The sequence below is a fragment of the Hibiscus syriacus genome, unplaced genomic scaffold, assembly GCF_006381635.1.
Source record: "Hibiscus syriacus cultivar Baekdansim isolate YM2019G1 unplaced genomic scaffold, ASM638163v2 tig00112215_pilon, whole genome shotgun sequence".
NCBI classification, from domain to species: domain Eukaryota; kingdom Viridiplantae; phylum Streptophyta; class Magnoliopsida; order Malvales; family Malvaceae; genus Hibiscus; species Hibiscus syriacus.
The window spans coordinates 1249635-1275991 of NW_024063268.1; the positions used below are offsets into that span (position 1 = coordinate 1249635).

General features: G+C 36.5%; 1 protein-coding gene across 2 annotated transcripts in view; it reads right to left on the minus strand.

The window, feature by feature from the left end:
• Positions 1-18608: 18608 nt before the first annotated feature.
• The window catches only part of LOC120175753 (Golgi to ER traffic protein 4 homolog), a 28061-nt gene continuing 20312 nt past the window's right edge, over positions 18609-26357 (minus strand). For both annotated transcript variants that reach the window (XM_039182312.1, XM_039182313.1), the window contains exons 10-12: positions 19191-19275; positions 19004-19084; positions 18609-18714 (exon numbers count right to left, since the gene is read on the minus strand). In XM_039182312.1, the coding sequence (XP_039038243.1) occupies positions 18706-18714; positions 19004-19084; positions 19191-19275 (175 nt within the window). In that variant the 3' untranslated portion in view covers positions 18609-18705. The remainder of the gene's footprint in view (positions 18715-19003; positions 19085-19190; positions 19276-26357) is intronic.

Below are 26357 nucleotides of genomic sequence, written 5' to 3' on the forward strand. Positions count from 1 at the left end.
TGTTTAAAAAAAATGGTTATGACAACATTTATTCACATCTGTAAATCTAATAATGATACTTTAATAAACAAATTATATTGTAGTTGTCATCTCTGAGTTTTCATGTTTAAATCTATCATTATTGCATGTTAGTATGTCATGCATAAAACATCAATGTCATAATGTGATTCCTGGTTTTCATAAATCATCATTAAATATGTTCGAAGTAAAATATAAAAGGGACAAAGGCCATAATGTTAGCGTAAATGTCATGGAACTCAACACCAATATAGAGCCTTGCACGTAAGGATGGACAAACTCGTTGATCCAGATGCACCGTAGTGTTAACTCAATATCAAGCGGAACACTCATGCAAAATTAACGAACCTCGAAGGTCCTAATCCACCGAAGAGCTAAACTCACACCAAACAGAATCACTCATATAAGGTGGATAAACCTAAAGGTCAATAGACACAGCTACTCGATCTTAGGCATGTGAATATATCATATGACCGCTATCCAATTTACATAGAAAATCAAAACATCATAAACCTTTTAATCATTTATCATGTCAAATTTCAAGGTTCATGAAAACTTATGATATTTTCACGATTCATGAAATATTCCTCTTATATATGAATATCTCTATATACATATTTTAATATGAGCATTTCATAAATTCATATCCAATATGATACATGCAATGTTATTAACACTTTAGGAACATGAATGTTCTTACCCTTTCATAAGTATTCTATAACACCCTCATACTGGTACGAGTGACCCAATTCAATCTAACGTGTCACGTTAGGACCACCAGAGTGACCCACAATAAAAATCTAGGAAAAACTAAAAATTTTGTTAAACCATTTTAAAACCGTAAAACAATTTATATATGAAATCATAAGCTCAATAATCATTCTGATGTTAAGATAGAATTCAATATTATTCAGTATTAAAACCAATTCCAGACTCTAATATACAGACAAAACGTGTCCTACATGCCCCCAAATTATACATTCCGTAAGCAACGTCGAAGGACTCCCATTACTAATGTCGATAACTACACATGATCGAATTTTTAACATGAAATGGTAAGTAATAGAGTAGCTTTGGGAAGCTCAGTAATACAATACTGCCAGATGGTGCTAAAGGACTAGTAAATATATGGCAAAACATAAAATTTCCTCATTGATTCAGGCATCTATAGGTTTTCATGATGAGTTGAGATTCGTTTAATTAATTCTTCAAGTAATAGATGGGAAACCTACAGTCCATAGGAAACAGAAAAATTCAGGAGATCGAAATAGGATGTCTAGTGTGTTCCCACGAAACTAGAATAAACGTAATCATAGTTTAAAAAAGTAGTAGTTTATTTCAGTAAAATCAATTTTTAAAATCATTATAATACCCTTCACCCGAAAACCAATATGCAGTTCCACATAACTGCATTCATAAGGACTTACCCAAAGCTCACTGCGCGTAGGAGCCAACCGAATGGAGTACCTTGGGGCCTTAGTTCCCATCGAAGGAAGTACCTTGGGGCCTAAGGGCCTATCGAAGGGAGTACCTTGGGGCCTAAGAGTCTATCTAAGGGTCACCATAGGTCCGTAAGGAATTACCATCTTGATCAAATTTGAACCTACATACTCTAGAATCCTACCCAAACAATATCCTAGTTAAATAATTCATATAGTAAATAGTAGGTCCATGATCTATAAAGCATGAATATGTATATTTTCTAGTAGATATAGGTAACTAGAGTGCATCTATCAGACATCTATAGTTCGTAAATGGTAAATTAGTAAATCATAATATCGATCAATTAAAATATTCGTAAATCAACCCGATAATAAATTGTATTTCATGATAGATAAAATAGTCATATAGCACATAGGGAACACACTAGAGGATTCATATATTTTTCGGAGGCTCTTGGTAGTTATTAGGAATAGAAAATATGAAACTTACGTAAATTGTTCAGATTTCAGGAACGATGACCCTATTAAAAGGGTTCGATTATTAACAAATCTAATCAAACATTTAGAATTTGATATTTCAGGACCATTTAGGATTCTAGTGCATTAGGAAGGTATTCAAGAACCTTACACCAAAACATGTTTAAAATTTCGAATATAAAAGGAGTGATTCCATTACTAAGGCCATTAGGGGTATTCTTGACATTTTGATTCCTATCAAAATCTCAATAACTTAATCCAATAAGGGAAAAATGATGATTTACGGTATTAAAATTTATGACAAATTATTAAGATATAGAGTCAAATCAATCCACCACTGTGATACTTGTAAATCATTCAGATTGAGATACTTCATGAATATTCATTTCTTAATACTGGTTGCACTATAAAGTTAAACTACTCACATTTAGAATCATCATTGAACAGATCTTGGGGGAAACAAACAAGTATTCTGGTGGTATTTATTTTGTTTCTCCATTGCAGCAGTATTCAAGAGAGATCAACATGCTTGGGTCGTGCTCCATAACCTTTAGAGGTGATACAACAATTAGGTTTGTCTGTGTTTTCAAACTTTTACCAATGACATTCTCTTATTTCTAGGTCATGAGGGTATTTAGGTTATTTCAATACTAAAAGTTATTTTAGTCATTTCAGAGCTCGAAGGCATCTTGGCCATTTGAGGTCCAAGGGTATTTCTTTCATTTCAATACTCAAGGATAATCCAATCATTTTAAATACTTCATTGATGTGTCGTGCATTCAGTAATATAGTCTTCAAATGATCATTCAAAAATCAAGAGATCACCACATCTTGAAATCCCAAAGGTAGAAATTGGTTTCCGGAGTTTTCCAGACAAATCGAGAATTTAACCAGTGATTCAAAGGTTCTAATGAATCAAAATATGTGTTCCTGGGCCGTTCCCACCATTAGGAAAGATCCATGTCCCTTTTTCATCTCAAGGGCATTTCAGTCATTTCAGTCCATTCTATCATATGCATTACTTCCGGTAAATTAGTCTTTAGATTTTTATTCAAGAATCGAAGTTCTAAGTCTTTTGTCATCCCAGAGGTTAAAAATTAATTATCAGGAGTTTTCTAAACAAACTAATCAATTAATAGGTGCATTAGTAGTTTTATCAAATCAAATATGTATTTTCGAGGTCATTTTGACTTTCAAATGCAATCATTATTTTTTTTACATCCCAATGGTATTTTCATAATTTCTTCATCAAGCATTTATGACAATAAAACCTTTAACTAAAATAATCAGAATTTAAGGATCATGTGGTTAATTAATTGACTAATTAATCACTGAACTTGGATTTATTTCTTATTGCTCTTCTAGTTCCTTACACAAGTCAATCGAATCTTATTTAGTTTACTGCATTTATACCATATTTGGTTTGATTCCATCAATACTTAACTGCATATAATTGACCAATCATTTCATTTCATGCATTTATCTATTATCAACAAGTTCCATAAAGCATACAAAAGGAAGTACAATATTACCTCAATTTTTTAACTAATTCGATTGATCATTTAAACTCCATTTGATCTCCTATGAACTTGAATTCGACATCCCAAAATATATTGGATACATAGAAAAAGTGTTAGGTATGGCTCATAAATATACCGATAAAATCTCGTAGTGGGGGTTACGATTATGTGGGTTGGGGGTATGGTACAGGGTTATTTTTGTAAATATGTACCAGGGTTTATTTATTATAAAAGGAGATGTAACCTAAACCTATGAGACATTGAATTGAATAAAAATTATAGCGCCGCCTAGGGCACCGAGGACGTAAGCACATTGTTGAACCTCGTTAAAATTCTTGTGTTCTTTCCATTTTCTTTACCCGATTATTCAACAACTGGTATCAGATGTAAGGAGCAAAATTTGAAGTTACGAAATTCGATGGTCAGGGTAACTTCGGATTATGGCAAACAAGGGTGAAGGATCTGTTGGCGCATCAAGGGATCCTAAAGGCTTTGCGACCTACAAAGCCGACGTCGATGGAGGACGAAGATTGGGAAGAATTGCAGCAGTGAGCGGTAGGAACCATACAATTATGTTTAAAGGACGAGGTCATGTATCATGTCATGTATCTGTCATCTCCAGATGAAATTTGGAAGAAGTTGGAAGTCAATTTATTTCCAAATCCTTAACGACTAAACTATATCTAAAGCAGCGGCTGTATGGGCTGAAGATGCAGAATGATCATGATTTGGCGCAACATGTGAAAGACTTCAATCAAATCGTTTCTGATTTGGCTCAGCTTGATGTGAAAATTGAGGATGAAGACAAAGCGATGATTCTGTTGTGTTCGTTGCCTCTCTGTTACGAACACATGGTGACAACTCTTACATATGGGAAAGAGATTATCAAAGTTGAGGAGATTATTACAGCCTTGTTGGCTCACAACCAGCGGAAGCAGAATGTAGGGGAAAGCTCTCAATCTAATAGCTTATATGTCAAGGGTAATCGATACCATAGATGGAAGCCAGAGAAGGCAAGATCGGGGAAATGAAATTTCATATCCAAATCTAGGGATAAGAAGACAATTCACTGTTACAAGTGCAAGGAGGCGGGACATATGAAGCGAGACTGTCCGAAGTTGAAAAAGCAGACTGATAAAAAGTGTGATTACTCATCCAAGTTTGTGAATATGGTCAAGGATGATAATTTTGATTGCAATGAGGGTGATATGCTCTCTATTTTAACGACTCAATTGACAGATGCTTGGATTCTTGATTCTGGATGTTCTTATCACATCACGCCAAATAGGGAATGGTTTTCGACATACAGGTCGGTTAATCCTGGTTCTGTTTATTTGAGTGATGATCGATGTCACAATATTGTTGATATTAGTGATGTCAAAATTAAGATGTATGATTGTCCTGTTCGGAAGTTGTGTGGTGTTCGGCATATCCCAGATTTGAAGAAGAATTTGATTTCTTTGAGCACTTTGCACAAGAATAGTTTTATCCCCAAGGTTGATGAGGATAGGGTAACCATTCTGATTGTTAAAGGAGCTTTGACTGTGATGAAATGAAAAATGACTGTAAGGAATATTTACAGATTTTTAGGGAGTACAGTTGTAGGTGGAGTTCATTCTGTTGAGTCCTGTGATGATACTACCAAACTGTGGCATATGTGTCTTGCTCATCTTAGTGAACGTGGTATGGCTGAATTACATAAAAGAAATTTGTTGCATGGTGTTAAAAGTTGTAAGCTCGATTTTTGCAAGTATTGTGTTCTTGGTAAATAGACTAAAGTTTGTTTCAAGACTGGGAAGCACATAACTGAAGGGATTCTTAATTATGTGCATTATGATGTATGGGGGCCTTCCACGACATCGTCTTTTGGTGGATCTAGGTATTATGTTACTTTTATTGATGATTTTTCACGGAAAGTTTGGGTGTATTTATTGAAACAGAAGTCTGACGTTTTTGAGAAGTTCAAGTTGTGGAAAACTGAGGTAGAAAACCAAACAGGATGAAAAATCAAGTGTTTGCGGTCTGAAAATGGTATGGAGTACATAGATTCACAGTTTCTAAACTTTTGTAAAGAACATGGGATTAAGAGACATTTTACAGTGCACAAGACACCACAACAGAATGGTGTTACGGAACGGATGAATATGTCGTTGAATGAAAGAGCCAGATGTTTACGGTTGAATATGGGGCTTCCCAAACACTTCTGGGATGAGGCTGTTAACATGGCGTGTTATCTTATCAATAGATCGCCAAGGGCATCATTGGCTGGGAAAGTTGCAGAAGAGGTATGGACTGATCATGATGTTACTTTTGACCAGTTACAGATTTTTTGTTATCCTGCTTATGTGCATGCACCTTCTGATGATAGATCCAAACTTGATGCAAAATTGAAGGAGTGCATTTTTTTGGGTTACAAGACAAGTGTCAAAGGATTCAAGTTCTGTGATACAGTTGGGAAGAAAATTGTGATCAGTAGATATGTTGCTTTTGATGAATAACCCATGTTGCAGCAGAAGAAAGACACAACAGTGGTGGATTTTGAGCAGTTTCGAGTTAAGAAAATAGAAACTTATCAATCGAATTCTGGTGGTTCTGCTACGGTTGATTTGTAGGATTATAGTCTCGCCAGAGACAGGGTGAGACAGACGAATATAAAGCCTCCAAACAGATTAGGTTTTGAAGACTTGGTCTCTTTTGCACTTCTTGTTAACAGTGATGATCCGATTACCTTTCATGATAATGTTACTAGTCAGAAAAATGACAAGTGGATGGCTACCATGGTTGAGGAGATGGAGTCTTTGAATCACAATCGTACATGGAAGCTAGTTCGCCTTCTTGAGGGTGAGAAGCCTATTGGTTGCAAATGGGTGTATAAGAAGAAACCAACAGTAATAGAAAAAGAGGGGGAGAAGTTCAAGGCTCGTTTGGTAGCAAAGGGTTTTTCACAGTAGAAATGAGTTGATTATGATGAAATTTTTTCTCCTGTGGTCAGGCATACTTCAATTCGAGCAGTACTTGCATTGGTGGCTAGTTGAGATTTGCTTTTCGAACAGATGAATGTGAAAACTAATTTTTTGCATGGTGATTTAGAGGAGCAGATCTACATCTACATGCAGCAGGTTGAAGGTTTCATTCAACCTGGAAACGAGCATTTAGTTTACAGATTGAAGAAATCTTTGTACGGGTTGAAACAGTCTCTGAGACAACGTTACAAACGGTTTGACTCTTATATGATCAAGATTGACTACAAGCGATGTAAGTATGATTGTTGTGTCTATGTTAAGAGCCTTGATGATGGTTCTTTTATTTTTCTGTTACTGTATGTTGATGATATGTTAATTGCTGCGAAGAACATGGATGATGTTATCGGTTTGAAAACTTTATAGAGTCAGGAATTTGATATGAAATATTTAGGTGTTGCAAAGAAAGTTCTTGGAATGGAAATTTACAGGGACATAGACTCAAGGAAACTGTGGCTATCTCAACGGGATTATGTTGAGACTAGAAAGGTTTGCGATGAGCAACGTAAAACCAGTGAGCACTCCATTGGCGAATCACTGTAAGCTCTCATCAGAACAGTGCCCTAAGACAGATAAGGAAGCTGAAGTTATGGAAAAAGTTTCGTATTCTAATGTTGTTGGCTGCTTGATATATGCAATGGTATGTACTCGTCCTGATTTAGCTCATATTGTTAGTCAAGTTTGTAAGTACTTGTCTAAACCTGGTAAGCAATATTGGGAAGCAGTCAAGTGGATCTTTAGGTACTTAAAGGGTACTGTGGGACATGGAATTATTTTTGGTAGTCAGTGGGATAATCCTTTGGTTTTACGATATGTGGATTCAAACTATGTGGGTGACTTGAATAATAGAAGATCTACGAAAGGGTATGTCTTTACTCTTGGTGGAGGCCTATTTATTGGAAGTCTACTGTTCAATCTGTTGTGGCATTATCTACAACTGAAGTTGAATACATGGCGGCGACTGAAGCTCAAAAGAAGCTTTATGGCTTATTGGTTTAGTGAACGAGTTTGGTGTTCAGCAAGGTGGAGTTCAGTTACTTTGTGACAATCAAAGTACTATTCACTTGGCTAAGAATCAGGTATATCCTGCAAGAACTAAGCATATTGATGTAAGGTTTCACAAGATCAGAGAGTTGGTTGCATCTGGAGAGATTTTGTTTCAGAAGGTACATAGTGATGAGAATGCCGCTGATATGTTCACCAAGCCAATTACGACAGACAAGTCCATGCATTACTTGGACTTGTTGAGTGTTTCGAGATGTTAAAGAAGTAAGGTAACCCAACCTACATTGAATATTTCCTAATGTGGCAGGATATTCGCCAAGGTGGAGATTTGTTAAGTATGACTCTTAAATATACCGAGAAAGTCTCGTAGTGGGGCTTACGATTATGTGGGTTGGGGTGCGGGGGCTGCGCCTGCGCTATGGTACAGGGTTATTTTTGTAAATATGTACCAAGGTTTATTTATTATAAAAGGAGATGTAAACTAAACCTAGGAGACATTGAATTGAGTAAAAATTATAGCGTCGCCTAGGGCACCGAGGACGTAAACACATTGTTGAACCTCGTTAAAATTCTTATGTTCTTTCCATTTTCTTTACCCGATTATTCAACAAAAAGAAATTACATCAGAAACGAAACTTAATTGAAAAACGAATCAAATCGAAAGGTAAAATAGTGAAAAATATCTTATCGAATTCGAATTTGGTGAAACGGACTTCGTATTCATACTCAGAATATCGAAAAACACAAAATATGACTTTTCATAAATTTGATTTTTTGGTTAAAATCAAAGTCAATACTGGTCAAAGTCAAAGCCAGTATTGGTCAAAGTTAACAGTCATATCAAAGTTAACAGTTTGGTCAAGGCCAACAGGTCAGACTGATTTGGGTTGACTCAGGCTAGTTCGGGTTAACTTAATTATGTCCGAGTTGACTCAGTCTGGGTCAAAGTAATCGTGCTTTCGTTATCGTGGAGGATGCCACTACAGCTATTGGAAAAGAGTCCCCTCGTTCACCCCTTATCTACTTCCATTGTAATAGAGTAGACCCGTTGGAGGTGAGGCTAGTTTGGATTTTGGGCAAAGATCCACTATTTTGGTTGGGATTAGGGATGAGCCACTAGGCATGGGTTTGGGTACTGGGTGTGTTAACAGATCAAGCTTAAGGAAAGAGTCGAGTTTTAGGCTTACATCACTTTATCAAACCCCTAAAATTTATGTCCTCAATGTATGAAGTGAAGCTTGGGTTAGTGAAGAAGTCAATGAGTGAATTGTCCACGACAAGTGACAGTAACGAAGGCTTATAAATATGTGATAGATCTGAGACACCAAAAACAAGTATTTAATGTGGTGATTCATCTATTGTTGTTTGCAAAGACCAACACAAATCATCTTCCATTTCGATTTTGTTGTATGAGAATTAAATACTTATTTATGTCCTTGTGTTACTAAAAATTATATTTTTCCCATTTCTATTTGTGATTATGCTCCAATATTGTTTGCTTATACTCGTTCCCCTTGAGGGATGTTTGAAAATATTTTATGAGAATTCAATTAAGCTCATCATTTGTCGGTGTTTATCGAGTCATCCACTTTTTTAACCTAGTGGTTTTTTTAGTAAGGTAGATTGTTTTTCAACACCCATGCATTTCTTGCAGAAGATTCTCAATGCTTTGATGAGATAATTATTCAAATAAATGGTTGTGAAGTGAAAGACCTCAATGTATTTACAGATTTGTTATAATCACTAGTTAAATGCATTGTTTGTTGAAGTGTATGCTTTTATATTTTGTGGATTTATTTCGAAGGCGTCTTCGAATGGGCATATTTTTTTACGGATTCCTGATGTCTTTATATGTTCTTTGTAGAGGATGTTCAACACTTTTACTGAGATGTTTTAATTGATTCAAAAGTTTTTCTCCAGTTCTATATATACTTCTCCATAGAGGATTCTCAATAATTTGGTGAGAATCTTCTGTGTTTTATTGTAGCCAAGGACAAGTTCCTCGTTTTTAGTATAAGCATCTCTATCAATTTGACCTATGAAAATGGTATAGTATATTATTCGTGGGAGGTATCTCCTCGTATTCAGACAAAGAATTAGGCAAGTTGACACCCTTAAAGGAGTTTGATTAATGGGCGGAGGTTTTTTTTATTGTGGTAGAAGCAATGAGAGGTCTTTGTCTCCCTTTCTAGAGCAAAGGAAACTCAACGCTTGTAGTAGCAACGAAGAATTTCTTGTTGTTGAGCGGAGGCATCCCAACATTCTTTGGAGGATACGCGCAACTGTATCAGTCAGAGTTTAAGATAACATCATCCGATATAATATCTCGAGCTATGTGGAGACATCTCCATGCTTTAGGAAAATTAAACAAGTGTGACTAAGGTGGTGTTTGGTTGGCATGAATCCCTTCGAATTAGGGGGAATTGGAATCCAATTCACCACTTTCCCATGTTTGGTTCAAGTTTTCCAAGGGAATTGGAATCCCTCATGGCTTCAACTTTTCATCAAATAAGGGAAAGTGAATTCCATCCATTCTATGATGGAATTCAATTCCCTTGTTGGAGGGAATTGAAATTTGACCATGCTACTCTCATCAATTTTTTGGTAACTTATTCATATATTGAATAAAAATATTTTTTTATTATTTCGGGTCGGGTCGGGTTTCTAATTCATATTTTCGGGTCGGGTTGGGTGAAACTTTATTTTGGTCGGGTCGGGTCGGTTTTTTTAAGTGTGATATTCGGGTTGAGTTCGGGTTTAGGGTGAAAAATACCCGACCCGAAAATATATATAATTTTACCTTATATATTTATGAATAATTATAATAATACCCCTCTATATATATATATATATTTTTCAATTAAGTCATCATTTTTATTGAATAAAAATAATTTTTTTATTATTTCGGGTTGGGTGAAACTTTATTTTGGTCGGGTCGGGTCAGTTTTTTTTAAGTGTAATATTCGGGTCGGGTTCGAGTTTAGGGTGAAAAATACCCTACCCGACTTGACCCATAAAATATATAATTTTACTTTATATATTTAGGAATAATTACAATAATACCCCTCTCTATATATTTTTTTCCAATTAAGTCACTGTTTTTATTGAATAAAAATAATTTTTTTATTATTTTGGGTCGGGTCGGGTGAAACTTTATTTTGGTCGGGTCGGGTCTCGGATGGAGGTTCCCTTATTCTCGGGTCGAGTCGGGTGGAAAAAAAACCCGACCGAACCCGACCCATGGCCATCCCTAATTGGGATGATTTTAACTTATGTTGTTTATTAACATGATTTCTATAATTTATTGAAATGAATAATCAATCAATCAAAAAAATTAAAATTTATTTTTTTAAATTTTTTATAATATATTGCTACACTTAATTTATAAAACAAACTAAAATTAAGCACACAAAAAACAAGAAGGGCAATCCTATCATTTTACATTACTCAAATCAAATTCATCTGACATGTTTGCGAACCAAACAGAATATGGAATTAGATTCCAATTCAATTTCCTGCCAATCAAACAGAATATGGAATTGGATTCCAATTCCTTCACAGATTCCAATTCCTTCAGAAACATTTCAACGAACCAAACGCCACCTAAGTCTTATTTACCTTAGTAGAAATGAAGATTTAGAATACCTCTTGCCTTGCTAGAGCAAAAGATATCTCGACACTTGTTAAGGCACAATGGAATCACAATTATGGTTAGAGTGAAGGCTCTTTGACCCCTGAGTAGTTTTCATAAGTTGTAAGCTTGGGGTGGAGGCATCTGGACTCTCGAAAAAGGCATATTGATGGTGTTTGAGGGTGAAAGTGGCTATGTTTCCCTTGGATAATAGAAGCATCTTAGCTCGTCTGGTTGGTTAATGCGGAGGCAACTCAACACATTCGATCGTAGGGAAGCATCCTCACTGTGGCAACACAATAAAAGCGTCTCAATGCCATGAAAGTATGAAAGGGGATATAAGGTACCCAATCCTAATACTATACTGTAGAATTTTAGTACTTAGATGGAGAAAGAACTCTAATATTTTTTGTTCATGGAATGTTTGAGTGCTACGTAGTATATTAGAAGAAAGTTCTCTCCTACTTTTGTTTGATAATCTAAGTTCTAGTTTAGGTATTGTCTAAGTCTAAGATGAAGGTGAAGGTTTGACTAGTAGGTTTTACCTAAACTAGTTCATCATCTTTAAATGGTAAGGCAACTCTCGTTTCTACTTACCACTTGATGATTATTTAAGTTACATGTGTGACTTATTGAGTTCACCCCTATCGGAGGAGCAATTAAGGAGCTCTTCTTACCACCATAGGCTTGACGTTTCTATACAAGATGTGGTTCCATTTTTTAAAGATACCTCCTGAACTATTGAGGAGGCAATTCCCGCAATGATTAATTAAACAATAATTTTCATAAATTTACCTAGGCAACTTACCTAGTGTTATCGGTTTGAGGAGGAGTTAGGGGGACAACGTCTTGGAGTTTTTTCCATCAGTAATTGGGCATCGTTTTTCCGGATGAGACTCCATGAGTGCTTCTAGGGAGCTCTTTTATCCATGCTACTGATCCTCTCTTAACGCTACCTTTGGTGTTGTCATGGCGAGAATATATAGTAGCGGCACCTGTCGCTTCTTGGCGAACAGCCTCAATAGGCATCAAAATCAGAGACATTACATCAATTCTCTTGTGTTCGTAGGGAAAGTGATCCGAGTGAGTAGAGCGTGTCATGCTTTCATTCCCATTCTCTGAGGGACCTTCAGTCGCACATTCATGTTATGCTATTTGATTCTACATGTGTTGGCTGGAAACAACCATGTTCGTCGGGGGATATTTTAGGAAGAAAGCGGGGTGGGGGTGGGTTGATATTGTCTATTTTTCCTTTTGAGATACATTTCGACGGATTCTTTTATGATAGGTGTTCAATTCTCATCCTACCAATTATTGATGGGAATAAATGGATTACGGTGACTATAGAAAATTCACCACTTTTAATTTGAACAAAGAGCTACATCTAGTGGTTGAAGGTTTTTCATGTGGCTTAATTTCACTGTAGGATCGAAACGTTTTCACTGCTAGTAGCCATACTGTTTCCAGGAGATTTATAGTGCTAGAAGACTTGCTTGTTCTTCACAAGTTGAAAATTGGCATCATAAATGTCTATGGGCCGAATGTTTATGGAGAACGCGTCAACTTTTTCGATAAGTTGAACAACATTATCGATTCTCTGAAGCTGTCGGTTATAGTGGGAGGGGACTTTAATATTGTTACGAAGAATTCTGAAAGAACAGAGGATCATGACATTTCGTCTTCAATGTTGTTGTTCGAAGACTTTATTTCCAAATGGGATTTGGTTGATGTTCCTATCTCTGGCAGTATGTTTACATGGTTTAAGGGTGGGTCGAGTTTGGCTGCTAGTATGCTTGATCGGTTCTTAATTTCATCCGAAATTGCGTGCTTATATCCTAATCTATTGCAAACTACTCTACCTAGAAGTCTATCTGATCACAATATTGTTTTGTTACGCAAAAAGAAGTTAAATAAGTCTTGTAGGCCATTCAAATAGTTCAACCATTGGGCGGATGATCCAATTGTTGCCGATAAAATTAAGGCAGTTTTTCGAGATAACAAAGGCAAAGGATTTATCTATGTGCTGCTGTCAGCCAAGTCAGTGATTAAGGAATGGGATAAGGTAAGCAAGGAGTCGAAGATCGATTCAATTGAGGATTTGGAGTTAAAAATCGACTCTTTAGAAAAATTGTGCCTTTTGAACCAAAGTGACTTGGTTTCATATTCTAATCTTTCTTCTACGGAGATTAAATTGTGGGCAGCGTATAAAAAGGAAGAAAAAGATTGGCTACAAAAATCAAGATTAAGGTGGTTCAAAGAAAGCGATAAGAATACTAATTTTTTTACCTCACTGCTGCGATTAGAGGTCGTACGAACCAGATTTCGAAACTGAAGGTGCAAAATTCGGTTTACAAAAATTAGTTAGGGTTTCAGCAAGCATTCATCAACCATTTTCATTCTTATTACAATGACGTGAAGACAATTCCTGTCAATAAGTTCGATATCCCGATGAAGAGAATAAGTGATGCCAATAGAATGATTATTGAAAGCCCGTTGTCATAAGAGGATATATGGCTAACAATTAAATCTTCGGATGGTTCAAGAGCGCCAGGTCCAGATGGATTCAGTTTGAACATTTTCAAGAAATTTTGGAAGGATATTAAAGCTAATGTGTTGAAGTTTATGGATGATTTTTATTGAAATAGAGTTACTGATTTTTCCTTTAATAACTCATTCATCGCTCTCATCCTGAAGAAAAGTCAGGTTTTTTTTCCTGAAGACTTTAGACCAATTTCTCTGGTGGGCAGTATCTATAAAATTGTGGAGCGAGTTTTGGCGAAGAGAATGGCTTACTGCATAAATAAAGTGATTGGCGAGAACCAGTTTGCGTTTATGGCTGGCAAACAGATCTTAAATTGTTCCCTGATTGTGAATGAAGTCATTGAAGATATGAACAAAAGCAAGAGTGAAGCTATATTGATCAAGGCAGATTTCAGCAAAGCATACGACTCAGTCGACTGGGGGTTTTTGAATCTAATATTAAAGAAAATGGGATTTGGTAAAAGATGGAGGAATTGGATCAATATGTGTATTTCGACTCCCATGATTGCGGTTTTAGTCAATTGATGTCTTTCCAAATGGTTTTCGATTAAGAGGGGTCTTCGACAAGGCTGCCCACTGTCGCCATTATTGTTTAATTTGGTGGGAGAGGCTCTCAGCGAAATGTTAAAGAAATCGGTTGCATATGGTCTGTGTGGAGGGGTTGATATTGGGCCAAGAAATACAAGTGTTTTTCATATCCAATTCGCTGACGATCTAATCTTATTTTCGACAGCAAAGCAAGATATGATCAAAAACTTGTTTCGTGCCCTTAAAATTTTTGAGTTGATTGCTGGTTTGAAGTTAAATGTGTGGAAGACTAAATTATATGGCATCAATGTGGAGGACAGTAAAGTGCAGGAGTGGGAAGATATGTTTTCTTGTGACTGGGCAAAACTTCCTTCGTCATATTTGGGGCTTCCGTTAGGCTACAAAAAAATAGTAAGTTGATGTGGCAACCGATCGTGGATAAAGTCAGAACGCGCCTACAAAGCTAGAAAGGCAAACTTCTATCTCTCGGGGGGCATATTACTTTGATTAAATCTGTGTTAGTGAACCTTCCGGTCTATTACATGTCTCTTTTCTCTATTCCTAACGCCATAGCAGAGATTATTAACAAATGCATAGCTAGATTTCTTTGGAATGTTAAGGATGATAGAGGTATTCATTGGATTACGTGGGATATGGTGTGTGGTCCGAAATCTCATGGTGGTCTAGGTATTTATGATGTTAAGTTTATGTATTGTACTTTGTTGAATAAATGGTTTTGGCGGTTTAGTGAGGATAAAGAAAGCCTATGAAAAGAGATTATTATTGCCAAGTACAATTATGTTTCGGACGCGATTATGCCAGTTAGCCCACGTTATTCGTCAGGAGTGTGGCACAATATAGTGAAGTAGACTGTGATGAATGTTGATGGTTTTTTATCGGATGAGAGGTGCGTTATGGGGACTGGCCATAGAATTGATTTTTCGAATGATCATTGGACAAAATATCAGTCCTTACAAGTTACTTTTCCTAGAATTTATGGGATTGTAATGAAAAAGTTTGGCTCCATTAGTGAGTTTGGGAATTGGGCGAATGGTGAATGGGTATGGAATATTGAATTGAGGCGTGACTTGTTTGAGTTGGAAAAGGTTACTTGGAATAATTTTTACCAAGTTCTGAAAAGAGGTGTTAGTTCAAATCCAAGTGTTGATAGATTGAAATGGATAGGTTCTTCTAATAGTATATATAATCCTAAAAATTTTTGCATTAAGTTGGCAACGGTAGGTAAGATTGAAGACCCAATTTGGAAAAGGTTTGGAATAAGTTTTTCCCTCCTAAAGTGGCTACTTTTGTCTGGAAAGCTGTATATCAAAGGTTGCCGATTGCGACAGAATTGGTTAGGAGGGGCATCAATTGCAATTTTCAACTATTGTGCTTGTTTTACAAAAGTCATATGGAAGATGTCAATCATGTGCTATGCCATTGTAATTTCTTTTGGCAAGTGTGGCAACGGTGGTGTTCTTTATGGAAAGCCTGGTTTATTTTTCCAAGAATGTCAAAGATTTATTAGCGATATGGTGCTCTCAGAAAATTAGAAGAAAAACAAGGAACCTTTGGCAGCTTGAGTTTTTCGGTTTAATTTGACAGATCTGGTTGTGCAGAAACAAGTCAACGTTCAATGAGTGTCTTACAATGTGGATCAGATAGTTAACAGCATTTTACTGCAGATAGGGGTGTGGGCTAATGTATTATGACCATCGCTAGTTCCACATGTTCAAGAATTCGTTCGAAGCCCGGAATCTATCATTCTTATTGATCATTGGTAAGTGTTTTGGTTTTTATGTTATCCAGTATATTTTATCATTGATTTTCACAGGTTTCATTCGGATCAAGAGCTGTGGTTATAGTGCTGCTCTAGTTTATGCTGGGCTGCACATATATTTATTTGTTTATGGTGAATGGGTATGGAATATTGAATTGAGGCGTGGCTTGTTTGGGTGGGAAAAGGTTACTTGGAACAATTTTAGCAAGTTCTGAAAAGAGGTGTTAGTTCAAATCCAAGTGTTGATAGATTGAAGTGGATAGGTTCTTCCAATGGCATATATAATCCTAAAAATTTCTGCATTAAGTTGGCAATGGTAGGTAAGATTGAAGACCCAATTTGGAAAAAGGTTTGGAATAAATTTGTCCCTCCTAAAGTGGTTGTTTTTGTCTGGAAAACTGTATATCAAAGGCTGCCGATTGCGACGGAATTAGTTAAGAGGGGCATCAATTGCAATTTTCAACTATTGTGCTTGTTTTGAAAAAGTCATCAGGAAGATGTCAATCATGTGCTATGCCATTTCTTTTGGCAAGTGTGGCAACGGTGGTGTTCTTTATGGAAAGTCTGGTTTATTTTTCCCAAGAATGTCAAAGATTTATTAGCGATATGGCGCTCTCAGAAAATTAGAAGAAAAACAAGGAACCTTTGGCAGCTTGAGTTTTTCGGTTTGATTTGGCTGATCTGGTTGTGCAGAAACAAGTCAAGGTTTAGTGATGTGTCTTACAATGTGGATCAGATATTTAACAGCGTTTTACTGCAGATAAGGTTGTGAGCTAATGTATTATGGCCATCGCTAGTTCCACATGTTCAAGACTTCGTTCAAAGCTCGGAATCTATCATTCTTATTGATCATTGGTAAGTGTTTTGGTTTTTATGTTATCCAGTATCTTTTATCATTGATTTTCACAGGTTTAATTCCGATCAAGAGCTGTGGTTGTAGTGATGTTCTAGTTTCTGCTGGGCTGCACATATATTTATTTGTTTTACACTTTAGGGGGACGATAGATGTATTGTAGTTTGTTTATTTCGTTGAGTATTCTGGAGTTGTTCTTGGCTGGGATGTTTTCGGTTTGGGTGTTATAGGGACTATGTTGTTCGTTATCTTCCACCTTAAGGTACACTCTTTTTCCTCCATATAGATTTAGGGAGGTTTTTTAATGAGGTCTTTGGGGTGGTGTAGTTTGTGATCTTTTAATACAAAGTACCCTTCTTTCAAAAAAAAGATTACTCTAAATTCTATAAACCGCTATGTTGGCTTTTCCATCAAATTTTAGTGATATCATTTAAATAATTAAATTATTTAATTGATAAAATGAAAACAATGGATGGACAAATTATAATTCTTACATACTTAACATAGTATGTTTTGGATGATTGTAGAACTCATTTGTACATGTGTCTTGGTTTTCTTTTCTTTATTTCAATCTTCTTACGTTGATGATCGTAGAACTCGTTGTTTTTGTTTTATTTATATGTTTTCGATGGTAAACCTCAAGCAAATTTATTCTTTCAAGATTACACTTGACATTGATTCTTCAATTTGGTTCAATTTGGTTTTCTTTAATGAATTTTGAAGTCTTTGTTTAATTTGAACCTTTGCATGTCTTGAGATTGGGATGAGAATTCGAGAACCATTTTTGACAAGTTGACCTAAAATTAGCCAATAACTAAACATAAAATCAACGTATTTAACATAAAAACGTGTGATTAAAATAATGTTCATAACTCTAAAAAATAAATTAAAGAAGCTTTTTTATATAAATTTTATATTTAATCTTACTTAAAGGAAAGAGAAGGAATACTCTAGAGAAAAGAAGGTGAGTGCTTCTAGTGGATACACCGACGGAGCCAACATATATGATGAGGGATACAATTTCTAAATTTGACACCCACAAATAAATTTTCTTTAAATTTGACACTCCAAATAATCTTTCTAGCTCCGTCCCTGAGTAGATATAAAAGTCAAAATCGAAAGAAATACAAGAAAACAAAGATGAATAATTTCGTCAACCAGTCAAATGCACTTGCTTGACTATAATCTAAGTTAAATCCAATTTATAATAACTCAAAAGATGTGTATACATTGCATTACGTAACAACTCAAAAGATACGTATAAATTGCATTAAACAACAACCCAAAATATACGTATATATTGTGGTACGTAACAACTCAAAAATACATATAAATTGCATTAAACAACTCAAAAAATACGTATAAATACTGAATAACAACTTAGAAGACAAATAAATTGAATTAAATAACAACTTAAAAGATACGTATGGATTCCATTAAAACTATAGATGAACATCTCCATCCATTAGGAGGGAACTAAAACCTTGAGTAAATCTAGCGTACGAGAAATTGTAGTAATCTTGTTTGGTACGATGCTCATCATATTTACCACACAGTTTTGTTCTCATTACAGTAACTACAAATAATGAAAGAATGTTTACAGCTTTCCCAATCCGATCCAATCCCGGCATTATTATTCGAGAATTCGACAAATGTTTATAAACCAAAGAATGAATCTTGTTTACAAAGGTAAAGATTTAGGACTTCTATCAAATTAAATATTATAAATGCGAAATAATATCATAATATTTCCAAAAAAAAAGAGAGAAGAAATTGGTTCTCAGAAATCCCGTAGTACTAAATCAATCAGGAATTTGGAAACCAAGGCACAACCAAACCTGCATTCCGGATCCACTGACAGATTCAACCCGATGCCATGTTTATTATCCATCACATCATCTGCACAATAAGTTTTAAAATATTCCATGTAAGAACCCTGAAAGAAAAGAGTTCTCATTTCTTCGCATATCAATGTTCTTATTCGTTCGTTTATTATAATCTATAATACCCGGACATTTTCGACACGTTCTAAGAGCACTTTTCATGTAGAGGAAGGTTAGGAAAATATTTTCAACTGTTTACTAGCAAAACTGCCGCAGAATACATGTACAATTCGTTGGTAAGATCACTTTTCATGCCTGTAATTTCTTAAAATGGATAAAAGTTGAAAGGGTATGTCAATGATCACCTTGAGCATGTCGCCGAACATATCTTCGATCGGATTTCTACGCTGTACCCCATAGAACTTTTCTGCAATTTCTTCCAGCAGCTGAACAATCAGGGTTGTGTTAGAACACAATACATGTAATGATGTAAAGCTTACCTTAAGCTAGCCTAAGCGATAATAAAATCAATGAATAAAAGCCACTTAGCACCTCATTGAACGCGGGTTTCCGATCAATGCTATCGTTGTACTTCACTCTCATTGCAGTAAAAAGAGCCAAAGTCTCTTTTTCCAACCTGCAGACAAAAGAATCTAAGAACAACTTACCAGTCCATGTTTAAATTACTAGACATGGATTAAGGTTGCCTGCCGCTAAGCTGAAAACTGTAAGTTATAACGTCTTTAGATAATTATCCTGTAAATATTAGTGCTCTAGTTTATCACTAACTCTAGCCTATTTTTTAAAAAAAGATAAAGTTAACTTAGCTAGGACTTTTGTACATAACTTATATAAAACTCTATTGTACCTATTCAATATTGAGAATCACGGTGAATAAAATTGATCTTCTTCACCAGTAAACTTATTTTTTTACATGGTATCAGTTTAGGTTAGATCCTATCTTGCTATATCTCGGCCACGATGGTATTCCCAACCTCTTCTAAGGTTGTTTCTGAGGTTGAGTCCTCTGTCCCTCACACAATCCCAGCTGACTCCTCTTCTACTTCCATAACATGTCATCGCTTGAATAGAAATAATTACATTCCTTGGTCTCAGTCGATTCGGCTATACATCATGGGTCAATGGAAACAACAATATCTCTCGAAACCTATACCGATTCCAGACTCTACTGATCCTAATTATGATACTTGGTTGAGTGAGAACACCATGATTATGTCATGGTTACTTATTAATTCCATGGTTCCTGAAGTAGCGGAAAACTTTATGCTATATAATACCACCTTTAAAATTTGGCATGCTAAGCGGGAAACTTATTACAATCGACAACTTTGCTGGTTTGTTTGGGATTGAGTGTCAGATTAATGAGTTTAAGCAGGTTGGTCAGAGTGTTACGAAGTATTTCACTCATTTGTCTCGATTTTGGCAACAACTTGATCTGTTTGAATCCCATGACTGCCATTGTGGAGAGGATTCCAGACTCTTCAAACAATTTATTGAGAAACAACGTTTGTTCCAATTCTTGTTTGGTTTAACGGCGGTTCTCGATGAAATTTGTGGGCGTGTTTTGGATGTTAAACCTCTTTCGTCGCTCAGGGAAGTTTTTCCTGAAGTTTGCCGAGAGGAGACTAGCCGTACTCTCATGCTTCTTACTCCTACTGTTGAAGGCTCGGCTTTGCTTGTGCACTCTCCCAATGATTCTCGCCCTAAGGCCGACCCTGGTGTGATCATTGCAAAAAGGGTGGACATGTTCGTGATAAATGTTGGAAACTCCATGGGTGGTCAGCGGACTGGAGATCTTCCAAACAACCGTCCCAACGCGAATCTCAAGGTCATTCTGTTACGACCAATACTGCCAGTAGTAGTTCATTTGGTAGGTAGCAGATGGAGGAGCTAAAACAACTGTTTGGTCAGTTGAATTCTTCTTCCGAACCCAAGCACGTATGTATTGTGTGCAAAGGTAGCCTCTTTTTTGCTCTATTGCCTTCTTTGCCTACTTTTACTACGTGGATGGTTGATTCCGGGGCTAGTAAATTAGTTGTTGACTTATGTTACACTACCCATTTTAACTCTGATGTTTGTCAATTTCAATATTCGAGCTCGGGGAAGGAAATTGGCAGTGCTAGGCATGGTGGTGGACTTTACAATCTTGAAGCCTCTCATCCAATTCAAATCCAAGCCAACTCTAGTGTTTTGTCTCCTCTTGTTTTGATCTCCCCATCACCTACTGATGTTCTTGTCGAGATCTTTTTATTGCATTTTAGGTTAGGTCATCCTAGTTTTTCCTATATAGCAAAATTGTTTCCCAAGATATTCAATAATTTTTTATAAGAATATGAGGCCTCGTTAAAAACCCCTTCATGATTAATGAAACGCAAAAAGGTGCTCCTTAATCAGCGGAAGGAGGAAAATAGTGCCTTATAATTCATTAATAACATAAAAGATACAATAAGTTTAAAAACAGCCAATATCACCCCCTTTACACAAAATAACCCGAAAAACAGAACATAAACTACCCAAACAACATCCAAATTAGCCAATAACAGCCTTAGCTAAGCCATTAGCTTCAATATTTGTTGTCCTAGCCACCCATCGAATTACACCCTCAAAATCTCTTAACCTATCAGCAATGTCCTTAACAATTGACACATACACATCTGGACATCTATCAATATTATTAACTCAATCCACTGACAACTTATTATCGCTTTCGATAATCAACTATTTCTTAAAACACCCTCGAATAGAATCAAAGAAAGTAAGCTCCTCTTAATTGCCTAGAGCTCCATCAAAGAAGGAAGACCCGGGCCAGAAGCCTCATTGAATGAACCTAGCATCGAACCAACATCGTCTCTTAAGATCCCACCTATTCCACTTTTCTTCCAGTCACCACTGATTGCTGCATCCACATTCGTTTTGAGGAAGCCCTTGGGAGGAGGGGACCAAGGCAACTGATTGACAATCGGATTTCTGGAAGACATGCATAAATCCCCAAGGGAGGGATCACTAATGAGAGAATCCTTAGAAATGGAGACATCATTGAACTTAGCTAAGAACCAAGAAGCAAGTCTAAATCTTGTCGTGAAAAATAAATCGATCTGATCTAACATTCCCCCTTCAAACACAATGTCATTCTTGTATTTCTAAATTGTTCAAAGAACGATGCCCAGAACAAAGGGCCATATAAAAAAATGAGACACCAAATCTTCCCAAGCTAAAAGAAAACTTTGGGCATTTTCATGAAAAACCGCAGTGATTCTCCAAAACTTCAGGAAACTATTCTATAAAGCCCACGCAACAGAGCATGAGAAGAATAAATGCGAGGATGATTTCTCCTCTAACTTACATAATGGGCATAAAATATCCACAATTCCTGAAACCCCTCTCTTAAGTAATTTTGTCTTTACTGCCAGTTTCTGAAGCATAACTTGCCACATAAAAGACTCCACTCTTTGAGGCACCAAACCCCTTCAAAGGATGTTCTTCCAAAATGGATTAGCCTCCGAACTAGAAGAGCACGACTTAACACAAGGGTTGATATAGTAGATACCAACCCCATTTCCTCTCCAGATCAGACCATCTCTCGAAACATCCGATAGACTAAATTTAATGATGATAGACAAAAATCTTACCATTGTTCCAGTTCCCAGTCGCTCAATTTTCTCCTTAACTATACATGCCAAAACCAACCTGCAGATCGAAACTCACCAAACTCTATTAACTTGCCATTCTAGTTTGTAGAAAGGGTAAGCAGTTTAGGGAAAACAACTTTAAGAGGTGAATCTAACGCCCAATTGTCTTACCAAAAACGAATATTCTCACCATTGCCCACTTGGACTTTAAACAAACTGCGAAATTTGGAACCAAAAAAAATCTTCTTTGAAATGATTATTTACCATCAATTTCCAAAGCCAAGAAGTTTGAGCTGGAATCTTACTGTTAAACAATAATAAGGTCGAATCAAGATTGTATTTGCTGCAAATCATCTTCCTCCAAACAGACTCCTTATCATTAGCGAACCTCCAAGACCATTTTCCTAAGAGAGCTCTATTCGTAACATTGACGTCCAACACACAGAGACCACCATCATTTTTGGTTTTACACACTGTCGACCAATTAACTCAATGAATCTTATTCTTCTCTATTCCTCCTCCCCATAAAAACTGTCATAATGGAATTAAGTTTTTGTTGGAAATCCTAGAATTAAGGGACTAAATCTTCTTCCTTATTTTTAGGAGTTAACTTAGTGTAAATATGTCTCTAATTGTAGTTCCTAATTTTTAGGGATTCTTTCCTATGTTTTGCACTAATTCTTACTTTAAAAGATGTAATATGATGTTAGAGAAAAATTAGAATCATTTTTATCAAATCTGTTCATGGTGTCAGAGCCGTAGGGATATTTATGATCCATTCTACTTCTTTATTTTTCTCCTTTGTCTTATTTTTCTATCATGGCAAACACTGGAAATATTTTTGATTCTGAGACTTCACAAGTAACTCAGAATGTCAACCAAGCACTATCTCATAGTGATGTTAATTTGTCCCTCACAATCACTAATCATCGATTAGATGGGAAGAATTTTTTACAGTGGTTCCAATCGGTACTCATGGTGATTCGAGGTCGTGGGAAACTAGGATATATCAGTGGAGAAATTCCACGTCCTCACCTTACTGATCCTACATATGCTACGTGGGAACTCAATAATTCTATTGTCATGACCTAGCTGATCAACTCCATGGAGAGTCACATAAGCCGAACCTACCTCTTGTTCAAGACTGCAAAAGAAATGTGGGATGCAGTCAAGGAGAACTATTCTGATCTAGGAAATGCTTCTCAAGTTTTTGAAATCAAGCTAAAATTAAAAGACATTCAGTAAGGAACTCTTGAAGTTACACAGTACTACAACTTAAATGTCTTATGGCAGGAACTCGATATGTACTATGAAGTGGACTGGGGTGAAGGCTTGGAGCACACCAAGTTTATGTCACATCTCAATAAAGAACGACTCTATGAGTTCCTAGCAGGGCTGAACCGAGACTTGGACGAAGTTCGTGGCCGTATTCTGGGTAGGACCCCTCTTCCAACCATTGGAGAAACATTTGCAGAGGTTCTGAGAGAAGAAAATAGTCACCGAGTAATGATGGGAGATTCCAAGGAACCAAAACCTGTGACCAATTATGGTCATAGTCCTACTGAATCATCTGCCCTGGTCTCAAAGGGCCCTAAATCTCAAAAAATTCGAGCAGGGAATGATTCGAAACTAAGTCGCTCAGGAGATCGACTGTGGTGTAGCTATTGTAACCGTACCGGCCATACAAAGGAAAAATGTTTCAAGCTCCATGTTTATCCCGATACAACAAAAATTCAGAAGGAAAATAAGGCTCTTTTATCCTTGGACAGCTCATCCACTGCGACCCTTGTACCTACTGAAGCCGTTCAGGATGTTCGCCTAACAAAGTCCCTACTTGAAACTCTTCACAAGTTACTCAGTGCACCAATAAGCCATGGTTCCTTGGCTATTCAAGGTATTGCTTTTAATATTACTTATGAATCTAGTAACCATCCATCTTGGATTCTAGATTCGGGAGCATCTGATCACATGACAGGTAATTTATCATTATTCAATACGTATGCCCCCTGCCACAACCAATCTCGAATTCGGATAACTGATGGTTAATACTCATATATTGTTGGAATTGGGGTTGTTCGACTCACTAAGGACTTCTCACTCGAGAAAGTTCTTCATGTCCCGAATTTATCTTGTAATTTACTGTCAGTAAGTAAACTTACTGAAGACAAGGTTGTTTGTGCTAAATTTTCTGTTGATGGTTGTATTATACATGAACAGAAATCGGGGAGGATGATTGGCACTGCTAAGGTTGATGATGGACTCTATATTTGGGATGACTACAAGGACAAGAATAAAAAAGGAGTATTTGTTCTCTCTTCTTCAAACGAGGACACTATCATGATGTGGCATCGTAGGTTAGGACATCCAAATTTCCTGTATTTGAAGCATTTGCACCCTATGTTATTTCGAAATAAAAAAATCAATTCCCTGAAATGTGAAATCTGTCAATTGTCAAAACATACCTATGTTCCTTATCCTTTGAAGCCTTATATACAATCCAAACCTTTCTCTTTGATTCATAGTGACCTATGGGGGCCAATTAATGTTAAAAACATCACGGGGGCTAGATGGTTCATAGCATTTATTGATGACCATACTAGAGTATGTTGGGTTTACCTTCTAAAAGAAAAAACAGAAACATCAAAAGTATTCCATAATTTCCACTCCATGATCCAAACCCAATTTGACTCAAACATACACACTCTCCGCACTGATAATGGAAGGGAGTATTTCAATTCTGTTTTAAGCCCTTATCTCTCTGAACAAGGAATTATTCATCAAAGCTCTTGTCCAGACACACCTCAATAAAATGGGATCTCAGAAAGAAAAAATAGACATATACTAGCTATTGCTCGAGCCTTAATGTTTACCATGAAAGTTCCAAAATACCTATGGGGGGAGGATGTCCTTACTGCATGTTATTTAATAAACCATATGCCCTCTAGAGTTCTTAATCTCCAAACTCCTTTATATGTCATACAAAAAACCTTTCCCCTGTTTCGTGTTCCTATCCTACCAGCCAAGATATTTGGTTGTAAAGCCTTTGTACATAATCACCAACCTAATCAATCTAAACTTGATCCCCGAGCACACCTATGCGTCTTTGTTGGCTACTCATCCACACAAAAAGGATACAAATGTTACTCACCCACCTTGCGTCGCATATTTGTCTCTCGTGATGTCACATTTTTTGAAACTGACCCGTACTTTTCTGCCACTCATCTTTAGGAGGAAACTCTTAGTGAAGATGAGACTCTAAATACTCTTCTTATTATACCCCCTGAGCCTATCCTTAACACCACTGTCACAGAAAATTCTAAGGGTGACCATGTCCTCATAACACCATATTTGAGTGTTCCACTGGATAAATGAATTTTCCAGCGATGAAATCCCCATTGGAAGTAAGCTTCAACAACCTAATCCTTCTGAAAAACCCGGAGGACTGTCCTGTTTCAGATCAGTCTCATGGTTCGTCGGATATAGATCTTCTTATCGTTGTTCGTAAAGGCACAAGAGCTTGTACTCAGCATCCAATCTCTCGGTTTGTATCCTATGGAAATTTATCTAAAGCTTACAAAACTTTTGTAACTAATATTGACAGTGTAAAGACTGCAAGAAATATGAAAGAGGCTTTGGAATCAACCGAATGGAGACATGTTGTTTTTGAAGAAATGAATGCTCTCAAAAATAATGGGACATGGGAAGTTACAGATCTGCCAGAAGGGAAGAAAATCGTGGCTTGTAAATGAATTTTCACCACAAAAATCAAGACTGATGGGAGTATTGATCGGTACAAGGCCCGGCTTGTGGCAAGAGGCTTTACTCAAACCTATGGTCTCGACTATGATGAGACATTTGCCTCCGTTGCAAAGCTAAATACTATTCGAGTACTACTTTCCTTAGCTGTCAACCTTGATTGGCCCTTAACATAACTTGATGTAAAAAATGCATTCCTCAATGGAGACTTGAGCGAGGAAGTATACATGGACTTTCCACTAGGCTTTGAAGAAGAAAAAGGGCGAGTATGTAGATTAAAGAAGTCACTATACGGACTAAAACAATCCCCAAG